We start from the raw sequence: 19,340 nt of genomic DNA, 5'->3' as shown, positions 1-19,340 counted from the left end.
CTTTTTTTTTTTTGACTTTTTGATGGCAATTGGGGGGGGGGGTTAAGTAACTTGCCCAAGGTTACACAGCTAGTTTTTGTGTGTGTGTGTGTGTGGGTGTTAAGTGTTAAGTGTCTGAGGCCAGAAACGAACTAGAACTCGGGTCCAACGCTTTAGTCATTGCGCCACCTAGCCACCCCAGTTTCCAGTTCTTCTACCTCCACAAAAAGAGCTGCTACATATATTTTTGTACATACAGATCCTTGTCCTCTCTCTTTGATTTCACAGCTCTACCAACAGTGGATCAGTATCCCTGTTTCAATCCACTGATAAACATTTATTAAGCACCCACTATATGCCAGGCACAATGCCTCCATCATTTGTCATTTTCCTCTTTTTTCTTTGCCAGCCTGATGAGTATGTAGTGTGTAGCAGCAAGCACCCCAAGCGCGTCCTCAGGGTTTGCTGCCAATACAGGTTCTTAGACCTGCGTTGTTAAAGGAAAGCAACTCAAAAGGGGTTAACAAGCTTACTTTAATCAGTCAGACATATATCGTTTACCTTGGTCAGGAGAAAAAGGTCAGTACACCGAACTTCAAAGTATACAGGCAGAATTATCAAGACAGAGACAGATCAAGTAGACAGATTTCAAACTGTCCAACCATTACATCCATACCCAGTCAACATCTGGGTTTCCACATCTGGGTTTTTTCAAAGCCGGGGGACTCTCAACAATGGCTTCCCAGAATTCAGATCAAATCACAGAACACTTCTCAAAGTGAGTCCCCAAAACAAAGCTACACATCAGGGCTTATATAGCCTTCTCCTGGCTCAGAGAATGTAACAACCTTATTGACTCACTGGCCAATCAAGAAGTATCTACTGAAAAACAAGCCTCCCACCCCAGGCTTCAGGTGCACTTTAGCCTAGGGGCAGGGAAGATCTTCCAAATTTGCATTCCCATTACAAGTGGCACCTCAAAGTTTCTTTAATTTGCACCTCTCTAATTACTAGTGATTAGAACTTTTTGAAAAAATGTGATTATTGATGGTTTGGATTTTTTCCTTTGAAATCTGTGTGCTCATATGCTTTGATCACTTATCTATTGAGGAATGGCTCTTAGTCTTATAAATTTGAATCAGTTGCTTCTATATCTTGAAAAATACACCTTTATCAGACAAACTTGCTACAAAGATTTTCCCCCAGTGACCTACTTCCCTTGTAAGTTTAATTGCATTAGATATTTGTATACATTTCACAGAATCTAGATTGTCCCTTTTGTCTTGTGTGATCCTCTCTATCACTAGTTCATTCATGAACTCTTCCCTCTCTGTAGATTAGAAAAGTAATTTCTTCCTTGCTCCTCTAATTTGTTTAGGAATGATTTTTCATATCTAAGGCATGTGTCCTTTTGGAATTTAGTGTTAGATATTGGTGTCTATCAGATTACTGGCTAGTTTTCCCATCCACTTCTGTCAAATACTGAGTCCTTCCCGTACTACCCAAGATCTTTAGATTCATCAAATATAGTTTTCTATTCTACTGTGTTCGTTTCCTTCCACGGACATTTGCCTAAAAGACTAGTTTATGGAGAAGTCCCACAAAGCAAGTGCTCACATGGAAGTCAGAATTGTTACAAGGCCACTCCTGAGATGTCTGTGAAGATGTTTAGAATTGCTTGGGAGACTGGCACAGTAGTGTCCAGCATGGTGTGCCCACATCCAAGAAAGTGATGAGCAGAAAAGCAACATGATGTGTGCCAATCCAGACACGTCTGTCTCCTGAATGCTCACACTCTGTGTCTGACCTGTGGTGGAGTCTTTCAAGCTCCTGTGAGTCTGCTCAGCCGCTGGCAGACACGCTGGACATCTTCACGTTGTTTGGGTGCTCTTCCAGGAGGAAGGACAACCAGCACGTAGTCTCCTGCACTGATTGACTTCTTTTTTTTTTAACAATCCCAAACCATTCGAACGATGACTGCTTTGCATTAGAGTCTGAGATCTGGCACTCACAGGCACTGAGCTGAAATCGGAGCCGATTTCCGCCCAGAGAGGAGAGGATTCTGCCCAGATACAGCTCTGCTTATGGCTCTGAGGACCATAAAGCTAGCTGACGAGAGGCGGGTCCCTGGATTGGGCTCGTCACGGTCCTAACGACAGGAGGGACCCAGCTTTCTGGGACCCGAGTCAATGCAACAGAAAGCCAAGTGGCGCGGGAAGGCCGCTAGGAGCCTGAAGCGGGAGCTTGCTGCACTGATCTGGGGGTTTCTCTTCTCCTGACCTTCCTTAGTTTGGTTTGTGCCCAGGAAACTGACAGTGTCCGTCTGTCCTCTGTGCTGCTTTTATTCTGTCCACCCTCATCTCCCCTCCCACATTCTCTTATTAAACTTTAGCTGTTCAATTCTTAAGTGTTTATTCACTCCCGCTGGAAAAAAAAAAAAAAAACCCAAACCCCAACCTCCTGTGACAACTGAAGCAGATAAATTCCCATATTCCCATGTGGGCGTCCCAGCTACATCTTAACTTCATCATCCCGCTCGCCCAGGAGTCCGCCCCACTCCTCTTCAGGCCAATGGCAGCTTCCAGCGGAGCACCGAGATGCCAGACCTCCGAGGCTTCCTAGAGCAGCACCGGAAGCCTCTCCCACCGTCAGGAGGAGCCTGCGGCGCCGGCCCGTCTCGATGGTCCTCTCCGCGGGAAGGGGCTTTGCGGGACTCCCGGGGTTCGGGTTCCGGCGAATCTGGGGCCCCGGGGAGCGTGGGGGGCGGACAACGAATTCGGCACAGCCGGAGCGGAGCGCCAGGACTCCAGAGGTTCAGGGGCTGCGGTCCGGCGGAGGCCCCGTCCCTTCCACCTTCTAGGCCCCGCCCCTTCCGCTTCCTAACCCCGCCCCTCCAGCCTGCGGGCCGCCCCTGCCCCACGTCTCCTCTTCCCTCACTCCTTGGACACGTAGGCTAGAGTGTGGGCTGGGCCCTTGGCCCGGCGGCGCTGCAGATGGCCAGACCGAAATGAAGCCGCCCCGGGCCTCACGGGGCTCACCTTCTCGCGCGAGGGCCTGGGGGGGCAGAGGCGCCGTGCCTGTGCACGGATAGGTAAGGCTGCCGCCCTCATGGAGGAGGCGGCACTCGAGCTGAGCCTTGAGGCGCGCCCAAGAGGTGGAGAATTCCAGGCCTCTGCGACAGCCTGGGCAAAGGCGCCGAGGTCGGAAGTGGAATGTGTGCAAGGAACAGCTGGTAGGCCAGTTTGGCTGGAATGTAAGTAGAGTGGGTGGGGGGACTAACGGGAACTCCGTGTGGCAAGGTGGGCAGGGCTTTCAGTGTTAGACAGGAGTCGCGGGGCGTGTACTGGGGGACCGCTGCCGAGGCTTTTGCAGTGCTTGGTTTTGCGTCTGTCCTGAATAGTTGTGAACAAGAAGGCAGTGTGGTACAGTGGGTAGAGAGGCAATGCCCAGCAACTCTTTAGGGCCGGAAAGTTGCAGAGAGGGTGTCAGTGGGCAGGATTCTTCTGCAGGAGCTCTTCCATCAATGAAATAATAGATCTTTTATAAAAGAAAAGGAAAGTTGTGATCGTCGGAAGATGCCTATCGCTGTGCTGTGGGACCAGGCTAGTGGTCAGGCCATTTCTCACCACAGATGGGCAGAGAAGGTTTGGGGAGAGTGCAATAGGAGTAGGTGTCTTGATGATAAATAAAGACTAAGAACGTTGTTGTCCTTCATACTCAAGGACCTGGAAATTCTTTGGGGTGAGTCTTTTAGCAGCTTCTTTCTGCCCTAATTCCCGGAATCTGAGAGTTATAAGGGACTTAATTGATCATCTAATCCAGGGGTGGGGAACTTGTGGCCACACAGGCTCTCTAGGCTCTCTAGGACCTCAAGTGCAGCCCTTGGACTGAGTCCAAGTTTTACAGAACGAATTCCCTTAATAAAAGGATTTGCTCAGTGAAGTTTGGATTCAGTCAAACGGCTGTACTTGAGGTTCTTCACCCCTGAATCCAAGCCATCGCTGTTATAACATTGTTGACAAGACATTTTTGACCTTTGTGAGTTGCTGAAGCCAAAACCGGAATTCCCTTCTGACCACCGTGGTGGTGAGCCTGTCCAGATTCAGTGCAGCTGGGGCTCAGACAGGAGTCAGGAAACCATAACTAGCTACAGATTTGAAACTTCTCCATTTTGAAAGCTTCTGCTGGAGCTTGTCATCCACTAGCAGAGCCTTGAAGAACTCAGACTCCCCTCCATTACATGACGAGCCATCAGAGAACCAGGGAGAAGACCGTTCCTAATTTTCTCCTAAATAAATCTACATTAGAGCTGCCATCTATGAATTACCCTGAACCTTTCCTTGGTTATACATTCAGGAAACATTTACTAAAAATAATAGGAATTGAGAAGCAACATGAGAAGGTAAAAGGCCAAGCTTAAAGTCACAGAGATCTGGGTTCACATCCTACTTCTGGCCTATATTAGTTCTTTGTCTTTGTCAGCTAGCTTCTCAGAGCCTGTTAATCATTGCTTTCTACGTCCTTAAGACTAAGTTACAATTCTTGATGAAAATCAGTGGAAAGATTTTCCATACCACAGTCTCAAAAACAACCAATTTAAAGTTTGGACCAAAAAAATAATAGTTGTTCACCTTTCTCTAGTGGATCTTGAACGTTTGACAAAGTCCTTCACTACAACTTTCTGAGGCAGGTACTGCAAATACTGTGTGTGGCCTCAGAGATTGGAGATCAAGATCAGATGGGGAGGAGGAGGTGCTGGTGTAGGGGCCACCTCAGGGTGGGGAATCAAAGGAATCAAATTTCTCTACTTCAGTGGCCACGCCAGGAAATGGGGTGGAGGAATGGTGATGGAATGGTGTTTCTTTCCTTCCGAGGCAGGCAGGCTAGGCCAGGAGACAGGTGGAGGAGGGATTAGAAGTTTGTGGTGGAATGCCATCTCTCCTTCCACTGGAGCGAACACAATAGAACTATTGATTGAAAAACTGTCTGTCTCCATTTTGAGTGAGTTCTGTCTAATGCTAGTATTCCGGGATATGAGGAGAAAAAGGGGGTTGTATCCCTGCTGTAGCCGGGGCTTTGGCCTCATACCAGCTGACACTCCCACTGGGATGCATGCATGGATCATGTTACACAGACACATATAACTTGTGATTGAAACTTTGCCACCCAAGATAGAACTGATACTTTATCCAAGCCTGGACTCTGCCCATCTCTACACAGCCACCTGTTGGCTAGAGGTCAACCCAGGGAATTGCAAATCTGTTATATATCCTTAAAAACCCTCAGACATCTGATGCCTACTCAAATTTGCCCTGGGAGGAGAGAGCATGGCAGCTACAAGTGAAAGAAGGAGTCAGTTCAGGCCCATGAAGTATACAGATATGCAAAGATCAGAGAGACAGCATTGATTAGCAGGCCAAATCTGCATTTCCTTTTTGTAAATCTTGTTGCTTTGCTGTGATACTGATTCGAATTGCAATGGGCATTCAGCCCAGTGGGGACTAGAATAGAGAAGGCTTCTTTGGGCAACCAGAGCTTGAGTTGGCTTCAGAAAATGAACAAGAATTAGTGGAGGACTAGAATGAGCAAAGGAATGGCATAGGATTCAGTATGATCTTTGAGCATCCCCTTCCTGTCACCTAGATGTTCCTGGCATTCCCAGGGGATGTCCCTGAGTTCTGGAACAAGTCTACCCAAAAGAATGCTCATCCCAAATTTCCTTGTGCTGTTTTTTGTCTCCTGAATAGGATTTCCAATTCCTGAGCCAGACACCACCTTCCAGATGGAGGGAGAGGAAAAGCTGCAGATTGTGGAGCCAGAGGAGGTTGATGATCCAGACTTCCAGAAGGGAAGCACCTGCCCAGGTGAGGGAGGTCAGGTGTGGGCAGTGGCAGCCTAGAGGAGGATGGGTAGAGATGTTGTGAATGGACAGTTTTGATATGAATGCAGCTCCTCAGTGACCCGCTGGTCAGCCTCACTAGGAGGAGCATTGAAGGAAAAAAGCTTCCTTTTCCTTTTTCCTTGTAGTCTCCTCTGTAATTCTGAACTTTCTAAACCTAGCCCTTGTGTTCTCTGCTTCTCCTCATCCTTCCCTAACAGCTCACTGCCTGCCACTGTTCACCTTCTCCATTCTTGTCTCTATTTCTGCTGCTCCTGTACCTTTGTCCCAGTGATGTCGTTTACCTCTCTTGATGGGTTCTTTTATGCTCTGTGCCCTCCCTGCTCTTTCTTTGTGTCAGTGCTGATTACTGCCCCCTTTCATCCACCTCTGAAGGTTCAGGCTTCCTGTTTTCATTTTCAAGAGCTTGGTGCAGGTGGGCCTTCTTTAAAGCAGTGCTCTTGGGAACATTCATGTAGGTACCTCCTGGGGGCTGGCTGGAGGTCATACAAAAGTGAAAAATCATAGAGGTCCTATTTCAATGGATTTTTTGGACACGTCCACAATTTAACAAGATATACAAAGTTGAGTGTGATAAAGTCAAAGGAGGGGTTCCCTTTCAGCAGAATAGAGGAGGTGGCTCCCCAATAGGGACTATGTGAAAGATTTCAGTGTGAGATCAGCCTGGAAAGGTAGATCAGAGCCAACTTGAAGATCCTCCAATGCTGGGCTAAAACTTTGTGCTCTGCAGGGATTGCTGGGAACTGACATGATCAGACCTCTTCATTGTAGGATGATTGGAGAGGGCAAAGAGGCTGGAGTCTCAGAAACCTGCTAGGAGTCTATTATGATAGTCTAAGTGATGGTCACTGGCTTCGAGCTAGGATGATGATAGTAGGGGTGGCTAGGTGGCACAGTGAATAGAGCACCAGCCCTGGAGTCAGGAGGATCTGAGTTCAAATCCAGCCTCAGACATTTAATACAAAAACTAATTGTATGACCTTGGGCAAGTCGCTTAACCCCAGTTGCCCTCCAAAAAGCAAAAAAAAAATTAGGATGGTGATAGTGGGAATGAAGAGAAGGGGAAAGACAAGAAAAATTTGAATTTTTGACTCTGTCCCCTACCTCTTCTACTCTGAGCCCTTTGTGAGTTAGAAGAAATTAGTAGCTGCCTTGAGCATATATAGAAAGTTGTTTTAATACAAGTCTGAGAATTTTTCAGGACAGGTACAGAGATACCAAGGCTATCACAATCCTGCTGAGACCAGCTCCTCCATTACTCCCAGAGTACTTCAGCATACTGGGCCTTCAGAGAGGGCTAACCAACCCCAGTTTCTTCGAATGATTTGCTGGGACCCATCATCAGGGTTGCCCTCCCATAAATAAACATTCATTCCTGTATGTCAGATGACCCATTTGACATGTGGTGGCCTGGCCAGAAATTAACACAGTGCTCCAGATACGGCCCCTTCCCCTTGTGTCAGGTACCCATTTCTCGGGACATAACAGGAAAGAGTTTTTTAGCGTTCTTAACTAACTCATTATGGCCTGTAACCCTCCTGATAGCTGTTGTTCTACTTCTACTGCTTTAGGGGATAGAAGGGAAGGGAAGGCCCAGCACCATTGTCTAGCAGTGAGCCAGAGCCGGCTGCTGTCAGCGATGGCCTGTGTCCTGCCCAGCTTGTGATCCAATTGGCCTTCGTTGAATTTCTGTGATACTGCTCCTGAACTTTCTAATCAGTGGGCCCCTTTCACACAGTGTAGATTTGTGTTTCTCTATTTATCATTTCAGATTCTAAGAATGAAACTGAAAACAGAGAGTCTGTCTCAACAGAGGAAGTTTCCAAAGTAGAATCACAAGGGATATTATTGGTAGGTTTACAAGGCTTTTACAAGCCCATTTCCCAGGACTCCAAAGCTGGAGAAACTTTTGGATTGGGGGGCAGGTTAGAGGTACAACAGGAAAAGCCAGAAGGGAAAAGACTGGAAGGCTCAGGTAAAGAAGAGGGAGATTTTGGTAATGGGACCACCTGCACCAGTGTGCCCCCCATAGAAAATGAATGTGGTGGTAAAAGCTCAAATCCCGTGCCACATGAGACAGATCCTCCAGAAGAAAGAGCCCAGAAATGTGATTTGCATGAGCATGGCTGCAGGCTGAGTTCAGAATACATAAGTAAATCCAAAGCCCACAGTGGAGACAAGCCTCATAAGTGTAATCAGTGTGGCAAGGCCTTCAGGAGGAGCTCCAACCTTATTCAGCATCAGAAAATTCATAGTGGAGAGAAGCCTTATAAGTGCAATGAGTGTGGCAAAGCCTTCAGCCGAAGCACAACCCTCATTCACCATCAGACAATTCACAGTGGAGAGAAACCCTATGAATGTAATGAGTGTGGCAAAGCCTTCATGGCGAGTTCTGCACTTCTCCGCCATCAGATGATTCACAGCGGAGAGAGACCCTACGAATGTCATGAGTGTGGCAAAGCCTTCAGCCGGAATTCCATCCTTATTGAGCATAAGAGGATTCACAGTGGAGAGAAGCCTTACGAGTGTAATGAGTGTGGCAAAGCGTGCCGGGGGAGTTCAAAACTCATCGAACACCAGAGAATTCACACTGGAGTGAAGCCCTATGAATGTAACGAATGTGGAAAGACTTTCAGTCAGAACTCTCACCTTACTCAGCATCAAAGAATTCATACTGGAGTGAAGCCCTACCAGTGCAGTGAGTGTGGCAAAGCCTTCAGACAAATAGCCACTTTTATTAATCATCAGAGAATCCATAGTGGTGAGAAGCCCTATGAATGCAATGTGTGTGGGAAAGTCTTCAGAGTGAGGTCCGATCTCATTCGACATCAGAGAATTCATAGTGGAGAGAGACGCTATGAATGTAACGAGTGCGAGAAAACCTTCAGTCAGAGCTCATGCCTTATTCAACACAGGAGGACTCATAGTGGGGAGAAACTTTATGAATGTAATGAGTGTGGGAAGAATTTTAGTCGGAGCTCAAACCTCATTCAGCATCAGAGAATTCACAGTGGAGAGAAACCCTATGAATGTAGCGAATGTGGCAAAGCCTTCAGCAGGAGCTCAAACCTTATTCAGCATCAGATGATGCATTCAAGGGTATAAAGAGTATGGGAAAGACTTGGCTAGGATGTAGAGAAAGATGAGTGATGTTGGCAAGTCACCAGACCTTCGTGGGCCTCACTTGGGTTCTCTTGATCTACGTCATTGATGAGATCTCTTGTCTTCTCTGCAGCCTATCCTCCACATTTCCATCTTCTGCATTCTGACCCACTGCTGGCTCAGTGACTTGGCAGCCAGGATAGCATAGCAGGACGAGTGCTGAACTTGGAGTTAGAAGTTGCAGCACCTCCTTTGAGCCTGTTTTCTCCATTGAGATGGGGAGAATAACCCTTGTTACCTACCTCACAGGGTTGTTGTGAGGAAAGCCCTTTAGAATCTAGAGGACTCTAGTAATGAGGCCCACTGGTGTTCCTACTGAGCACAGTGGCCCCATAAGAATAAGCTAATACAAAAAAGTGATGAATTGGGGGAAACCCTCTGTGGCAGCACTGCCAAAGATTTTATTACTGGACAAAAGGGAAGGTAAAATCCCAATATGAGAGGCAATGTGGTCTGGTGGAAACAGCCCTAGATATGTCTGCCAACCTGGGGTGCCTGGGAACCCTGGCTTTCACACTCACCTTTGTGATCATGCGTGGGCAAATCCCCTCCCCTTCCTGAGCCTCAGTTTCCTTTTCTATAAGATGGGGGCATTAGTACTTGAACCAGTTACCTCCTGTGGGTTGCTGTGAGGAAAGTTGTTTGTAAGCCTTCAACTGCTAGAGAAGAGAACTCTCTCTATTGATCATTAGGAGGGCTGGGATTCAAACCCTGGACTCCAAATCCAAGACACTTCCCACTGGCCCATGATGCTGGAAGGCTTGAAATGCCAGTTGTGTTTGGCAAATATGGAACCACTGAAGCTCCTTGTGCAAGGCAGGTGGGGTGGGGGGAGGGGGGTTGTCACATGGTCATACCTGCACTTTATGAAGATCAGTTGGCAGCTGAGTGGAAGATGAACCAGAGGCAGGAAGGACACCCCACCCCCCTCCCCCGGGAAATTGTATATTGTCATTGTCCTGGCGTGAGGGGGATGAGGGTCTGCACCAGGGGTGCCCATGGGAGTAGATGAGGTGGCCAGTTGTGAGAACTACTGTGTAAGCACAATCAGTAGGACTGGGAACTGATTGAGTGAGGGAGAGGACAGGTTGTGAACTAGGGTGAATAAAAGACTTGGTACCCTAGACAGAATTTGTAGGGAAATCAGGAAATGGAGAAGGGGGGAGCGGGGAGATAGTGTTTCATTTTGGATATGCCAAGTTTGAGGGATGCCCATTGCTTTCTAATAGAATATGTTTGCTAATAGTAAACATTTATTAAGCACCTACTATGTGCCGGACACTGTGCTAAGTGCTGGGGCTACAAATAAGAAAAAGAGTCTTTGCCCTTAAGGAGCTTACAGTTGATGGGGGAAGACAGTATACAAGGGGAAGCTGCCGCCACGGGAGGAGTACCTGGCATGAAGGGTACCAGGGAATGTGATGTCAATGGGAGTCAAAGCCAGGTAGAGCGGCTGATGGAAAAGGTTTTTGGACTGGAAAGGGCACTGGGCTCTGAGACAGAACACTTTGAAGTGATTGTTATCGTGGGAGCCTCAGTTTCTCAGGTGATCTCCTAGAGAATCCAGAGGGGGGGAATTAGAAAGGAGGAGGGAGAGTATTCCATGCCTGGGCTCTGGCCAGTGAAGAGCATTATGTGTGAGGAGCAGCTAGATTGGCCAGTGTGTGGAAGGTAGTACAATGTGAGATTATTAGAAAGGCAGAAAGTGGCCTGCTTGTGAAGGGCTTTAATATTAAACAAGATTTTGTGTTTGATCCTGAAGGTAATAGGGAGACACTGGAGTTTATTGAGCAGGGGAGAGTACTCTTGGCAGCTAAATGAAGGATGGTTTGAAGTGGGGACAGACACGAACTAGGAGGTAGCAAATGACCTCAGTCTTTTCAGTGAAGTATGAGGTGAGGTCCTTTGTTGAGAGGGTTTGGAGAATGAGATGCTGCTTCAGTAGGGAGGGGTCAAAAGACACCCTTTCTGGTGGAGCAGGAGGCGAGACAAGATACACCGAAAGTTGATTGTGGTCCCACAGCATCGCCAAAGTGCAGCAGAGAGCACGTTGTTTGAGCACCGGAACTATGTGGTGGAGACGGTGCCAGTCTTTTTACCTCCGTTTACCTGCCACTTGTCCCCAAATGTCTGATTGGAGGGGACCTTAGGGTCAAGTGCAATCTTAACTTTCCTCTTCAGCCTCCCCTCCAGGTGGGGGCGCTGGAGGGGGGGGGGCGCGGAAGCTGCTCATACTGTCGCCCCAGGCCTCCATTACCTCACTTAGTTCGACTAGATGACCTTGAAGTCTGAGCCTCCGAGTGCCCACCCTGCTTGTGGGCATCTCGGCTTTCTCTTTTCAGTGTCGCTAGCAGAGCTGCCAGTTGCTCCAAGGTCTTGAATCCAAGTCCCATGAAGGGCACTGTGACAGATGTCCCGGGGGGATAGGAGCCATTGCTTTCTAGGGAAGATAGCACCAGAGTTGGACTTGAGAAACTCAAAATGGCTCCGCACATGTGACTCTTCATCTTTGTGGCCCTCCTTGGGATCTGCAAATAACAGGCCTATGGATTCTAGAGCTGGAAAAAAGCCTAGGGATCATCTAGGCTGACCCCCTTATTTTAGAGGCAGGAACTTTGATCTAGCACAGAAATAGCACTTGTCCAAAGTCACACAGTGAATGTGGAGATCTAGAACCTGGTAAGAGCTGGAAAGGACTTGAGGGAACACCAAGTCCTGTCCCTTTCGATTCTGAGAGATGGCTTAGCCAGAGTCTGGCTTCCCACCCAGGCCTTCCAGCTCCAAATCACCACCTGGAATGGCCTATTGAAATGTTTATAGCCACTCTGGGAGGGAGGAGGAACCTGTCCATCCCCCCCTCCTCCTAGAGTGGCAGACTTAGGGGAGTTGGGGAACAGGAACATGCGGGGGGCACACCAGACAGCTGTGTGACAGACTGGACACTGCAGAATGAGCCATGGAGTTTCTGGACATGGCCAATAAGAATTGGTTTTGCTTGACTATGCATATTTGTTACAAGGGGTTTTTCTTTTTTAATGGGGGAGAGGGATAGAAAACATTTTTGCTAATTGAAAAAAAAAATTACAAAAATAATACTTGGGGAGTTGGGAGACTTGGGTTTGAATCCTGACTTTAACCTCTTGCCTATTTTTTCCCTTCTTGGGAGCAGAGGCCTTTGCCTGCCTTTCTTCTTGGATCCTCAGTGACTAACAGTGCTGTGCAAATAGCAAACACTTAGTAGGTGTCTGTTGGCAGTTGGGTAGCTGGAGTGCTGACCTTGGCCCCAGGAAGACCCAAGTTTGAATCTAGCCTTAGACACTTACTAGCAGTGTGACCCTGAGCAAGTCACTTAACCTCAGCCTTAGTTTCCTCATCTGTAAAATGGGGATAATAGTCATGAGGATTGAGTGCGATAATGTACGTAAAGTGCTTTATATAACGTTAGCTGTTATTCTATTATTATTATGATTATTATTATATTCTATTATTATTATTGTTATTGTTATTGAATGGTCTCTGGATGGACGAGTGGCTTCATCTCGGAGCCTCAGACACTCGCAAATGGGGATGATGCCTGTAGTGCCTACCTCAGGTTTGTTACGAGACTCCAATGAGAAAGCGGCCGATTAAGCACCTTGATGCCTTAAACTATCGTACAAGTGTAAGCTCTTATTTTAATAAATGGTATTGATGCTACTTGGCTTTGGATCCCGCTCTCATTTCCCACCTTCCTTCCCGGAACCAGCGGGGGGGGGGGGGGGGGGGGGGGCGACAGGGCTTGGGGGTCGTGCGGGGCTGGGGCTCGGGCGCGCGGATCGCTTGGCCGCTTGGGCCCCTCTCCTGGTCCTGGGTCGCGGGCCGGCTTCCTCCGCCCCGGCCCCACCTCTAGGCCCCTCCCCTCCCCCCGTCTGTGCTAGTGCGCGTGCGCGCACGTACGCGCAGGCGCCGGAATCGACGGGCCCAGAAATTGGGCTGGTAGAGCTCTGCCCTGGCAGGGGGGCCGGGGACGGAATTGGGGAATAGCAGTGGTCCGAGTCGGGGCGGGGGTTCGAGGGAAGGCACCCGCCCTCGCATCCTTCCTTACACCCGTACCATTGCCTGCCGCTGCGCCCCGCCTCATTGCAGCAGCATCTCCCCCTCTGCCCAGGCCCCCATCTCACATCTGGACTGCTGCAGTAACTGAGCGGGGGGAGAGGGCGCGGCAGAGGGCGGGGGCGGGGAGGCGTTCCCTCCCCCAAGTCTCTCCCCAGTCCAGTCCATCCTTTAATCACCAAAAGGATTTTTCTAAAGTGCAGGTCAGAGTGTCTGTCACCCCACCCCCATCCCCAATAAATTCCAGTGACTTGCCAGCATTCAAAGCCCCTCATCACCTGCTACCTCCTGCCTTTCCAGTCTTATGCCTTACACATACCTGATCTTCCAGCCAAACAGCCTCCCGTCACCCTGCCAGCCCCACCAGACCCCGGAAAATGCTGTCATTCTTCCTCACCTCTGCTCCAACACTCAGCCACTCCTAAGCTGAGGCTTTTTCTGATGGGTCTTCTCCCACCCACAGCCCAGAATAACTGTATAAGTTTTCTATTTCCATATCTATGTATCAAATGTCAGTGCCTTGCAGTTAGGAACTTGTTGGGCCTTTGCATTCTTTGAATAGAGTGACTCTAGCATAATACTTGATATGTTCCAAAATGCCTGTTGATCGATTGCTGTAGTCCCCCCCATGATTCAATTCACAGAAGGAAACAAGCCCAGAGTTTCATGGCAAGCCAGGGCCAGAGGCAAGATTGGAACCCAGTTTCCCCTTATTAGCTTAAGGTAATGGAAAGAGTGTAGGATTCAAGTGCTAGGACCTGGGTATAAATTGGACAAGGCTCTTAGCATTACCCTATGTGCCTCATTTGCTTGGTAAAATGAGGGAGTTGGACTACATGACCTCAAGTCTTTTCTAGCTTTAAATCTATGAATCTTAGAAGGAGGTTGGAGCTTAGAGAATTACTGTCCAGGCAAGTCCAGCCCCTTCCCTTTATAGAAGACACCTTGCACCTGGCAAATGGTAGTGGCGGAAGGAATGTCAGAGCCCATGTAGTCCCATTTCTGGCTGAGCATCATATCAGGAGAACAGCTTGCATTTGGGTCTTGAGGAGTGAGCAGCAAAGGTTTCCCACTTAGGAAAGCTTGGGGACCAGAAGGAGTTCAGAGACCCCTAGAGAGGAAGGACTTCCAAGTCCCTTGGCATTGGCACTGCTCAGATTCATCAAGGCTGCCCTCCTCATTGTGGTGGGAGGAAACTGAAGCTTGAGAAGAAGGGATTTGTCCAGTTACTTAGTGATTCCATCCAAAGCTTTCATCGCACAGAGGAAGAAACAGACCCAGAGAAATGATTTGCCCAGGACATTGAACCAATGGTGCTCATGGTAGAACCACAGATAGGCCAGTGAGGGAAAGGACTTGCTTGAGATTACACAGTGTATTTGTCTGTTCCGTCCCCCCCATACACCTTTTTAACCTTACAGCTAAGTGGCACAATGCACAGAGTACCAGATATGGAGTCAGGAAGACCTGAGTTCAAATGCAGCCTTAGTCACTTCCTAGCTGTGTGACCCTGTCACACAAGTCACTTCACTCTCCCCAGTTCTCTCATCTGTGAAATGACTGTAGAAGGAAATGACAAACCATGCCAGTATCTTTGCTGACAAAAGTCCAAATGGGGTCACGGAGAGTCAGACACAACTGAAAAATGACTGAACAGAAGTCTTACCTTCCCAGTCAAATACTGACTTTTTTTCAGTGCCTGCCCTCCTTGATGCCCCTTCTGTTCTCCTTTGTCTGTTCACCCCTCTGATTGTGCATTTACTTCTACGTCTTGCTATGTAGCTTAGTTGATGATTGCACGTGTTAGCTTTCTGATGATGAACCTTCCCACATGTAGTTAGACTGGTTCTCCAGTGACAGTCATGTTTGGGCCTATACTTGATGTTGGGGCTCCAGAGATCAGGGTCTCTGGACAGAGCCTTTTGAGATTTCAGGGACACCTGTACCCCATGGTGAAGCAGCATTCAGCTTTGGTTTGTATTATAGTTGGTGTATATGGTAATTTGGCTTCACCTGGAGTCACTGGAGAGTCAGCAAGGATGAAGGGGAATGAAAGAAAGATGTGCCTACTTGGGTTTGTAGGCAGACTCTAAGCCCAGCTGTGTGTGAAAGACCATGAGGAAATCATATTCTCTGGGCTCCCTAGGATAAGACCTTTGCCACCTACCTCAAGGGGCAGTCATTGCTAATTTCTGGGCTACAAAGAAAAGCTCACCATGTCATGCAACCACAGACAGGGCCAATGGCAGGTAATGGTGGGGGGAAGGCCAGGATTTAAGAGAAGATGAGTCTGCTCCAGCACTGGCCCCAGCTGGGGAGGGGATTTCTCCAAGGCTACACAGCATATGAATGCCACTGTCAGAAATAGGCCTTGTGACCCCGGCCCGGGGTTCTTTTCCTTTAGGTTTTGCTGAGGCGCTTACTTGGTTCCTTGAGCTTTTTGCCTTTTGCAGTGGACTTGTTTCTAGACCATGTTTGTTGCAGGTACCACTTGGGCAGTCTTAGTATGGAGAGATGGTGTGTGAGATGAAGGAGTTTGGGGGGTGGCTCCAAATCCCCACTTTCTGTAAAACAGATGAGTTCCCCATCAGGAGCTTAGGAAACTCAGGGGCAACTCTGTGGGTTCTAATCCACTGTGTGATCTTTGGGAAGTCCCTTTGCTTCATTTGGTCTCAGTTCCCTCTTGCAGCTTAAGTGTTCTGTGATTCCAGTGCACACCAATCATTCTCTAGGACCTGAGGTGCTCTCTGTAAATGCCTGAGGTTTTCACACTGGAGCAGAGGAAAGGGCACTGGGTTTGTAGTAGCCAGAGAGTAGCCAGAAAACCCAGGTTCTGGTCCACATCCTGCAGTCTAATTCAGGCGTTGCCCACAGCTTCTTTTTCTATAAAGCAAGAGGGTTAGAGCCAATTGCTGAGCTTCTACTATGTGCAAAAATCTGCATTTGACAATGGGGATACAGAGATGAAACAAAAAGTAGAGCCCCCCTCCCCCACCTGCAGATGATGAAGGCTACAGTGTGCATAGATAAGCAGAATGTGATAAGGACACACCTAGACAGAGCTTGCTTCTAGACCATCTCCAAGATTCCCCTAGGCCCCTAGCCAGCCACCTTTTTTTCTGTCCGAAAGCCTAGAGAGTGCCCAAGAAGGGTTAGTTGTTTTTTGGTGGCACATACCTATAGTCCCTGCTGCTGGTATGTGGCTTGAACTCAGGAGTTCGGAACCACAGTGGCTACTGGCTGCCACTGATGGGATGGACTCCTTATGGCCACCTCCCTAAACCCAGGCCCCATATATGATGAGGGCCTGAGATGGGGAGGTCAGGAGGAGCCAGCTTGCCTAAGGAAGGGTCAGATTAAATGCTCAGGAACGAAGAAGGTTAAAGTTGTGCCAATCATCCATGGGGAGAGGCCTAAGAGTGAGCATTTCGCTTCAGGCCTGGGCGATATAGGAAGAACCAGTCCCCAAAGAAGTAATTAACACAGGACAAAGGCACTTAAGCCTGTAGGTTGCAGGGACCCCAGGTGGAACACTGGTCATTTCAGAGCAGCTAATGTGACCACTGTTGAAGAGTCTCTGGGTGGGGCTGGCCAGGGCCCGGCTCATAGTACAGCTCCTTTCTCCTCCCTTACTACCACTTCTTTTCCATGTTCTTGTCTTTTCCCAAAGAAGAACACAGGAATGGGGATGGAAGTAGTAGTGCTGATATCTGTGCTTTCAAAGCTAGCCACAATAGGCCAGTCCTTTCTGAGATTCCCTTGTTTTCTGTTCCCTCAGAAGCATTTTTAGGCTTACTACCCCACCCTCTTCCTGTGCCTTTGCATTGCGCTAATTTGACCCATCATTCTGGGTCTCCTACAGTGGTATTATCATTGGAGCAACAGAAACCTGTTATTTTAAGAATTAGTGCTATTTAAGGATGGAACCGTGTATCTTAGACCTTAATCAGAGCCCACTAGATTCTTCCCCGAGGAATATGGATCCACAGGTGCCATCAGGTAAGAGATCCTCCAGTAAGGGTCAGAGGAAAAAGGGACCTGTAGGGCAGTGATGGGCAGTTATTCAGGTAGTTATATGTTTTCTTAACTTATAGAGGTCAGCTTTCTTCCCAGGGATCAAGGATAAGACCAAGACCGTAGCAATACTTGTCAAACCAGCTGTCTGCCACCCATTTCTGGTAATTTGCATGTGTGCAAAAGATGCTGCCATAAGAAATTTAGAAAACATTGCTGAGGATTATGAAATCTTGGGCAAGAAACTGAAGACTTTAGGGATGCAGGTGATATTTTTGTTTTTTTAATCACTATGCTTATTGAAGATAAGTTCTTCAGAAGTATAAGGTAGGGGCAGCTAGGTGGTGCAGTGAATAGAGCACCGGCCCTGGAGTCAGGAGGACCTGAGTTCAAATCCGACCTCAGACACTTAACACTTACTAGCCATGTGACCTTGGGCAAGTCACTTAACCCCAATTGCTCTGCCCTCCCCACTCCAAAAGGCAAAAAAAAAAAAGATTGTTGAGCCCTTAAATAGCTAGCTTTCCTAGTAAAGCAGATCTAAGAGCCTGTGCCAGCAGCCTCCTGGGGATGCCGGTGTGGTTGCCACTACAAACAGTTGGTTGAAAAGATGGTATCTGGGAACAGAATTTGCATTTCTAGTCCACAGCTGAACATATATGAATGATGAACTGTTGAGTAATGCTCAGAATGAGCTAGTAAATAGACTTGCTTTTTGTCCTTCGTTCTTGAAGAGGACCAGTGGCATCAGGAAGGTGTCTTGACTTTTGAGACAATTGGATTTAAGTGAGGTACAAGGTCATCAGCCTCACTGTGTCTTCCAGAGTCATCAAAGTCCAGTGGCAAAGCATAAGTTAATAGGATTGAGTCTGTTTTTGTAGTTATCTCAGGAGAAAAGGACAATGAAAGGAAGAACCAGCACATATGATTGCTGACCCATAAGCAAATAACCTCTGCAAGATCTTGGAGAACAGGAAAGATTCCTTCTCCTGGAAAATGGCAAATCGGTTATTTTTCCAAAGGGAAGAAAATTGGATCTTCAAACTAGAGCCCAATTATCTTGACATTGATTCCTGGAAAACTTCTAAATTCTAAAATAGATGAAATGGATTGTAAGTGATCATCTCAAAAAAGAGCCAGTGTGACTTCAGGGTTTGCACAGAAATGTTTAATGCAAAAGGTATAATCACAAGTATAGAAACTTCCTCCCCCAACCCCAGAGAAGGAAACCATGATTCTCCTCCCTCTTTGCACCACTTTAGTCTCTGGGGTTCATAAATGAGCACAGTGTCTGTTCCAAATCCCAAACTCCCTTCAGGCTGCTCTGGGTTCCCCAGCAAGGTTGGCCAGTTACAACATCCCACCTGGAATCCTGGCTCCAAGGTCACCATAGATTGAACTCCTGGGTCTGATAGGGATCGTCACCTGCACCTGAAACTGAGAAGGACAAAGGAAAGCAAACCAGACCCCCCAGGCCCATTTCTTAGAGTTCAGTTCCTGACACCCTCTCGGTGAACTGTGATCTTTACCCTCCAGATACAGCAGGAAAGAACACCACTAACGTATGTTCATGAAGAATGGATCATAGCAGCCCAGCCTCATCTTATCACAAGGTTGCAGGACTGATCAGGAGGGTTCACTTTGTTTCTATTGGAGGCAAAGGTTCTCATGCTATTTGTGTAGACAGAATGGAGAAATGTGGGCTAGCAGATAGAATGGTCATACTTCATGTACTTGGAGGAAATTCTCCAGTGAGAGCACACGCATTTTTATTGGTGACTTGAATTAAGCCTGGTCCATGTGTATGATACAAAAGTGGGAGGAATGACAAACACTGTGGATCCAAGATTATTTTGATGGGCCACAGGCTTGGCTGACCGATAAGATGAATTTTTTTTTTGTTTGAACCTGTGATTATATTGGTATAGAAAACTCCTGGTAAGAATAAAATTTCCTCTTCCAGCGCAGATTGGCACCTTCAGTGTAGTGGAGTTCCAGAGTGCCAGGAGGCATCCAAGACTGAAAATTCAGCAAGGATGAACATAAATTCTTACACTGGGCTTTGGAAAAATTGCCTCAATAACTGCCGTGTGAGTGTGTTTGTGTGTGTGTGTGTGTATATGTTAGTGTGTGTGTATGAGTATGTGTGAGTGTGTATGGATGTGTGTCTGCGTGTGTGTGTGCGTGCACGCGC

At 47.7% G+C, this 19,340-nt stretch overlaps 1 protein-coding gene across 1 annotated transcript in view; it reads left to right on the top strand.

Annotated features, from left to right (window-relative positions):
* Window positions 1–1,752: 1,752 nt before the first annotated feature.
* The window catches only part of LOC138143910 (zinc finger protein 420-like), a 25,234-nt gene continuing 7,646 nt past the window's right edge, over window positions 1,753–19,340 (top strand). Inside the window, exons 1-3 of the mRNA XM_069065192.1 lie at window positions 1,753–3,232; window positions 5,727–5,843; window positions 7,650–8,961. Of these exons, the coding sequence (XP_068921293.1) occupies window positions 5,762–5,843; window positions 7,650–8,961 (1,394 nt within the window). The 5' untranslated portion in view covers window positions 1,753–3,232; window positions 5,727–5,761. The remainder of the gene's footprint in view (window positions 3,233–5,726; window positions 5,844–7,649; window positions 8,962–19,340) is intronic.

The sequence above is a fragment of the Petaurus breviceps genome, unplaced genomic scaffold (assembly GCF_028583685.1).
Source record: "Petaurus breviceps papuanus isolate PSGF00001 unplaced genomic scaffold, PetGlider_PUasm1.0 90681, whole genome shotgun sequence".
Lineage (NCBI taxonomy): Eukaryota > Metazoa > Chordata > Mammalia > Diprotodontia > Petauridae > Petaurus > Petaurus breviceps.
This window is presented reverse-complemented; position numbering and strand designations above follow the sequence as displayed.